The following is a 7,505-nucleotide window of genomic DNA, read 5'->3' on the forward strand; positions in this document are numbered from 1 at the left end:
CATCTTTAGGCCTCAAAACATTGAGTATCCCATGTCCCCTTCAGCGTGGGTGCAGAGGGGATTGCACACATTGCATTGTATGGAAATGGAGACCGCCTGCAGCACGCACGGCTGGATTTGCATGTCCAGCTTTTCGGGATGCTTTCACCTCCGACCTCCATGTTCCCCACTTCCCTCCCATATTCCGGTGCCAGCTATATTTGTACAATACGCACTTGTTCCTAGCCTTGATGTGCAGAAGTTAGGGCACTGCAGACTCTAGTTATATTCCTGCACATGGAAAACGTGATGGCTCCTTGTATATAGTACTGTTTATAACTGCGTATTCACAAGGTAGACCGTATAACAGATGGTGATTCCATACGATGTCATGCTGAACTACTCCTTGCACAGCAGTCTTTCCCCCCCCCCCATCCCCTTTAGAGGAATCCAACATTAAACCTAAGTGATGTAATCCAGCATTTTGCTTTTTGTAGGGAGAATTTAGAGCTAGAAGAGAGGAAACAAAATCTCTTGGCACGGCTTGGTTCCCTGCAAGAAGAGGCACGAGTGATTGGCGAACGATTACAAGAACGCAGGTAGGTTTGTAGACTTCTCCAGGTATACACAGTAGACCTCAATGAATAGCAACCAACCAAAACTCCCATTGCCAGCACTCTGGGAATGGAAGCTTATTGCTCCAGGTCTGGCACACAGCTCCAAGCAGACGGCTGATTTTTGCCCCTTCTAGACAACATAGATTCAAATCAATGAGGTGCTCTAAAAATTTCTGAAATTAAGCTTCTGCATGTGAGCTGTCACTTACTTATTTCTCCACGTTGTAGATAAAAGAAAAAAAAAATCTAGACTAAAATAACTTTTCTGCCCCACGACTGTCATCCTGCTGGGTGCACATGCTATACAGAACGAGCTGTCAGTCATGGATCGGTAAGGGTGAGCACTACGCACTCACTGTTCACCTCCATGGCACCACCACAATGGTTGGAAGTTAGTGGCTGCACGGAGAATATCATTTCATTTTCTCCCAGCAGCCCACCTGGCAAATGTCTGTAAAACCAGATATACCTAAAAATTTACCACAGCCAATTTAGTTAGAAATGATCCAGATAAAAAAAACAGCCTCCAATAGATGCACAGGATGACCAATAAGATAATATACTGTGTACACAAGCGCCAAACTGATGGGAGGCTCAAGAAATCAACCCATGTGGGCGTGAAGACATCACGTTTCGCCATGTAGTGGCTTCCTCAGGGGTTATGTCTATTATGTGTCTGTAGATTACCTACTGACACGAGAAAGATCTACTTGTATTCATTCGTGTTCATGTTTGTGGTAGATGCCAATTACGCAGGGCTGGGAGATTTTGCCAAAATGTATAGTTCTTAATCTTGACGTCATTGCCTGCCATTTTCATTTCAGTTTTACTGAATGGGAACTGGTTAAGTGGACGGACACCAACGCGGCATTTAACTTTCTGTACGATTCGTTGGGACTTTCCATCTCATTCGGAGATTCTATCGGTAGGTGGTAATTGGCTCTTACACAATGTGAAACTGTGGGAACGGCACACAGGGACTCAAAATAACGGAGATCTTACATTCATTTTTTATTTTTTTTTGTGTCTCTACTGATAAAATTATATTTTCTTTCAATATGAATTATTATTTCTATGTTATCACGTTTTTGTTTTAACATTCTGGTCACAAGCCGAATATTGCCCCATCTTCTAAAAATCCATTTTCCATCCTATTGCGCGGTGTGCATCATGCTCCTTCCTGTCTTGTCCCAATGTGCTCAGTGATGAGGCCCTTCTCCGGTCGTTAATATATCGTGTTCCCATTCAGATGGTGAGAACTTTAATAACCAGCCTTGCAGAAGAATTTCCCGCGTGACCGTGGAGTCTCAGCTGGATGGTGAGTCTGACCTTTCTTGGATTTTGACGGTCAATGTGAAAAATGTCCACAGCAGGGACTTCACAAATAAATGATGGTTTCCGAGGCAGACTCATGAAATGCGAGGCTTAGCTTCAGGTCTAGCACGGCTTCTTCTCAGAAGTGCTGAGCAGCTTGACACTGCATAGAAATTCTCTAAAAACCGGCACTGAATAATAAAGCTCTTAGCCGCCGTGTTGTTAGGATGTTTCTCTCGCTAGTTAACTTTTCGTGTATCTCCATTCCCAACATGAAATGACCCCGCAGCATTTGTGGTTGTCCAATTCTGCAAGGACTTATTTTTTATTTCTATGTCGACCTGTAATTTTCAATCACACCATGTTGGGTTAATTGTGACATATTGATCTACGTGCATCAGGTTGGGCCTGTGGGTAGGGTCTCTGGCTCTGCCAAGACCCCTCTGCTGTTTTATCTTCACTCAGCACCGTGTTAGTCACAAGTGGTGCTTGCGCAGATCAAGCCTCCACAGATGTACACGTTACACCCGCATACACCCTTGATGACCTCATGTGGGTCAGATTCTGCCATGTGGCTTCTGTATCAGAAAATTGAGATTTCCAACTTCTAGAATATCTCCGCTCCTGAAGATCGCAGGCGTTCGATATTGACGTCATACTTTCTATGGCGATTTTATCTTTTCATAGGAAACATGGCTGTCGTCAGCTATCTAACTGGCCACTATTCATTTGGGGCTGATGGGCATGTCTCAAAGTTTTGAAAAAAAAATGCATGTTTTTTCCCCTCTTAATCCTGAAGTTGAAAATGTATGCCCCATCAATATCGGATGAATTTAAATCCCAATATTCCTATCTGACTATGGGCACTGAACGGTCTAGTTGCAGATGTCCAGTTTCCTCTGAAAATAACGAGTTACCTCTAAATGTATTAGCTTTCCCACTGCCTCAGCCCCTTGAAACTACAAACCTACCTTTCTGACTTTCCCACAATAGATATCCTACTTTGGGCACTGGGGGGTTCTCTGCTTCAAAACACAGGAAGCTCCAGCTTCAAACCTCTTTTGATTAGGATTCCTCACTACACCATATGTTCAATTTGGCACTATTTCAATAAAGTGTAAGCTTTTGTCCTTCTGGAGACTGTAAGTGGGAGGGGGTGAATGCCTCCACCCTGAAGATGTCTTCTGGATTTTAGTTTTCCTCTGACTGGCACCATTTTCCCAAATACTGCCGAAGATCAATTTAAAAGGAATCTGTCACCTCATTTTGACCCTATATACTGTGGCCACCGCCATTAGGGGCTTATCTACAGCATTATGTAATGCTATAGATAAGCCCCCGATGTATCCTGAAAGATAAGAAAAACAGGTTATATTATACTCACCCAGGGGCGGTCCCGGTGTGGTTCGGGTCCGATGGGCGTCGCAGGCCGAGGTCCAGCGCCTCCCATCTTCTAACGATGATGTCCTCTTCCTTGCTTCTGTCGCGGCTGCGGCGCAGGTGTAATTCTCTACCCTGTTGAGGGCAGCATAAAGTACTGCAGTGCGCAGGCGCCGGGCCTCTCTGACCTTTCCCGCTCCTGCGCACTGCAGTACTTTACGCTGCCCTCAACAGGGCAAAGTACACTGGAGCCGCGACAGAAGCAAGGAAGAGGAGAGGACGTGATCGTATGAAGATGGGAGGTGCTGGACCCCGGCCTGCGACACCATCGGACCAGAACCGGACCGGGACCGCCTCTGGGTGAGTATAATATAACCTGTTTTTCTTATCTTTCAGGATACATCGGGGGCTTATCTATAGCATTACAGAATGCTGCATTTAAGCCCCTAATGGCGGTGGCCACAGTATATAGGGCCAAAATTAGGTGATAGATTCCCTTTTAGGCCAGTCTCACACTTCCAGATAATTCCGGTACCGGAAAAATCGGTACCGGATTTGTGTGTCCGTGAGCTCACGTAGGCCATCCGTGTGGCACACGTGTGCCGACTGGGTACCACACGGAGCTTGCAGGAGACAGCGCTAGAGATAAGCGCTGTCCCCTGCATCTGGTGCTGAAGCCGCCATTCATCTCCTCTTTCCAGCAGCGTTCGCTGGCGAGAAGATATGAAAAATCATTTTTTTGTTTTTCGTGTTTAAAATAAAGATCCCTGTCCCCGACAACCCCCCCCCCCTACCCTCCCACCTCCTGTGCACCTGCCCGCCGTTAATAAAATACTCACCCGGCTCCCTCGCAGCGTCCTGTCCTCGCCGCACCTTCTCCTGTATGAGCGGTCACGTGGTGCCGCCCATTACAGTGATGAATATGCGGCTCCACTCCACCTCTATGGGATCTTTATTTTAAACACAAAAAAAAAGTTTTTTTCATATCTTCTCGCCAGCGAACGCTGCTGGAGAGAAGATATGGCGGCTTCAGCACCACATGGGGGGGACAGCGCTTACTGTAGCGCTGTCTCCTGCACGGCGAACGGACTGCACACGGACAGCGGTTTGACTTTAATGGGTCCGTGTAATACGTGCGCTCCCATGTACACTGACATGTCTCCGTGTTTTGCACATGGACACACGGTCCGTGAAAACACGCTGACAGTGCAGAGACACATTGATTTCAATGTGTCTACGTGAGTCCGTGTCTCCGGTACGTGAGGAAACTGTCACCTCACGTACCAGAGCCACTGATGTGTGAAACCGGCCTTAGCAGGTGCCTTTACCAGCATCATTTTATTAAAGCATATCTAGAGATCAATCTGTGCAAGCTTGAAGAACCAAAAGGTCACCATTATGGGCTATTAAATAGCACTACTGTTCACTCTTTCAAATTGATCTGCTGCCTTACATCAATAGATCATATTTTTACTTTTAACCGGTTAGTGGTGCTGTCCCCCTGAATATAGCAATGTTTATTTTTGTTTCTGAGATATGGCCTCTTTCCTATGTGTGAATATCATACAGGGAAAGGTCTGTACCCTGGAACGAAACGTCGCCACATGGCCTATTAAATAACTTTGGATTTGGCACTGGGCTTGGTCATCAAGAAGACTCCCACAAAAGAGGTGAGGAACACACCCACTTAGCTAAAAAAACAAACATGTATTCACATATAGGAAAGAGAAGGCCATATCCCTGGATCAGAGAGGCGCAGGATCAGAAGAACAGTGGCATTTATATCCAGTAAATGACATTACTGGCTAGTGACGGGTCCTCATTAGAGGAATGATGACCTGAGGAGCCTAAGGATATGTTTCCACGTTCAAAAACGCAGCGTCCAGATGTTACAGCATAGTGGAGGGGATTTCATGAAATCCCGTCTCCACTATGCAGTAAAAGACGCATGCGGCAGACCCTCAAACGGACATGCGGCGCGTCTTGTAAGAACACAGCATGTCCTTACATTGCAAAAAAAACGCAAGGACAACGCAGGTGACCTGCCAGTGACCTCAGGAGCAGATTTGGTCAGGATTTTACCTGTATTAAATCCTGACCAAATCCTGATGCAATCCTGAACGTGGAAACATAGCCTTAGAAAATGACCTGATCTGTGTGTGCAAATCAGGGGTGTCAAACTGCATTCCTCAAGGGCCGCAAACCGTGCATGTCTTCAAGATTTCCTTAGCATTGCACAAGGTGCTCGAATCATTCTCTGTGCAGGTGATTAAATTATCACCTGTGCAATACAAAGAAATCCGGAAAACATTACCTGTTTTCGGCCCTTGAGGAATGCAGTTTGACACCCCTGGTGCAAATCACTTACTTTGCTTTTCCCCTTGTTTGCAGATGCGTCTGCCCCTCCGTCCACTGTTCTGGTCCACAGACTGATTTCTCAGTACGTTGAGAAGAAGTCTGCCTTCCATGAGGCTTATAAAACCCAGAACGACATTCCTCAGGTAATCGATGTCCTACACATCCGCTCCTGTGATCTCGGCCCTGTTCAGACTCTCACAGCCGTACCCGGAGATGCCTCGCCGGGTGCTGACCCTTTACAGTGATTGATAAACTACACTGTCATGTTCAATTACATTATCTGTGGCGTTGCCTGAGGTCTCATCTGTATGTTGGCTTTTTTTTTTTTGTTTTCCAGCTACTTTTTGATTTGTCCCTGGTGGTGAGCCGCTGTAAACTACTCGGAGAAGAGCTGGAGAACCTAACAAGATGGGGCGCAATATATAACGTTGTGAAGGTCCACGTACAGAGCCAAGAGTGAGAGAAATACTTTTGCAAAAACAATATAGTTGCACTTCGTCTCCTAGTGTAAATAGTATAAAGGCAATCCCTTTTCTCGTTTGTTCATACACTTTCAGTATGCATAGACTGTTTATTAACTCTCTGTAGATGTCACCTTCTCTTTATACCATTACGTCTTCTACATTCACGTTACCAATGTTGGTGGTGCACTAGACCTCCCAGCCACCTTCCAGTACAGAGAACCTAAAATCCGTGCTAGAGTAAAGAGCTGGAAGGACAAAGTGCAATAGGGTCTTATCCAGATACAATGTGGGCAATGGTGCTCAACTGGTCGGGCTGTATGCTCACGACCACTAGAAAGGCTTAGGATGCTGCAGACCCATGGTAATGGGAACAAAAGACTGGGAAACAATGGGTTAAAACTGCTGCCAGCGGAAGGACAATGAGGAGACAGGAATCAGAGAATTCGGTTTATTGGACAATGTGTTTCGAAGTATGAAGCTTCTTCATCAGGACAATTCTCTGAGGTTTGTTCTGATGAAGTTTGATGGTCACGTGTGTGTGTATGGTTGTATTGTTTTTTCTTTTTTTTCTTTTTATTCATATAAAATCTTTTATCGCTAGTTGTCTCATGCCATGTACTCCTCCTGCTCTGTGTAACCTCACCACTGATTAGCAGCGTTCTGCCTATACATAGTGAACACTTTCTGTGTACAATCTATGGTGTGCACAGGGTTATACAGAGCTTCATATTCAGAGAATGATCTGCATTAGAAAAATTGATAAGTGACACATCATTAGAATCAGGGTCTCTGCCCCTAAATTATGTTGCTCTCAGATTACATAGCAAAAACTGCTGATTCCCTTGTGACATATGTAAATTTAACATGGATTGAATAATTGGGGGTAACTTGAACTTGTTGTTTTTCTTGTAGAGTAAGTCTACTCTTTTCCAGCTTAGCAACTCTTGTAAAGTTTGAGCTGATAATCCATCTTTCGGATACCTACCCAACCACACCTCTTTCCTTTACACTGAATAATCGCATTGGAAGCATTACGTGAGTATCAAGGAGGTTTCCTTAACTCTAGCGTATTTTTCTAGAATATCCGATAACGTTTACTGTGGAGAAGAGATACCACCTGAAATGGGATGGCTCATGTACAGACACGCTAACATGTAGTTATGCGTTTACATTTCAGAAAAAACAGAGTGATGGAAATTATGTCGAAGGTTCCCATTGGGCTCTGGTATCTGAAGAGAACTGTGAAATCCTTACATGAAAATCTATTAGTTTTAAAGTAGTAATATATTCTTCGAATGAAGAAAGAACTTGATGAGATCGTGTATGTGCGCCATGTCACGCCATAATGATATTTGGTTTCTGAGAGCTCAATGAAAACAATTTTTAAGTAAAC

General features: G+C 44.8%; 1 protein-coding gene across 2 annotated transcripts in view; it reads left to right on the forward strand.

Annotated features, from left to right (window-relative positions):
- KNL1 (kinetochore scaffold 1) overlaps positions 1 to 7,429 on the forward strand; it is a 53,177-nt gene extending 45,748 nt beyond the window's left edge. For both annotated transcript variants that reach the window (XM_069729756.1, XM_069729747.1), the window contains exons 20-26: positions 477 to 578; positions 1,421 to 1,521; positions 1,846 to 1,914; positions 5,682 to 5,791; positions 5,986 to 6,104; positions 7,025 to 7,147; positions 7,290 to 7,429. In XM_069729756.1, coding sequence (XP_069585857.1) covers positions 477 to 578; positions 1,421 to 1,521; positions 1,846 to 1,914; positions 5,682 to 5,791; positions 5,986 to 6,104; positions 7,025 to 7,147; positions 7,290 to 7,392 — 727 coding nt within the window. In that variant the 3' untranslated portion in view covers positions 7,393 to 7,429. The remainder of the gene's footprint in view (positions 1 to 476; positions 579 to 1,420; positions 1,522 to 1,845; positions 1,915 to 5,681; positions 5,792 to 5,985; positions 6,105 to 7,024; positions 7,148 to 7,289) is intronic.
- The last annotated feature ends 76 nt before the right edge of the window (positions 7,430 to 7,505 follow it).

Source organism: Ranitomeya imitator, chromosome 1, assembly GCF_032444005.1.
Source record: "Ranitomeya imitator isolate aRanImi1 chromosome 1, aRanImi1.pri, whole genome shotgun sequence".
NCBI lineage: Eukaryota > Metazoa > Chordata > Amphibia > Anura > Dendrobatidae > Ranitomeya > Ranitomeya imitator.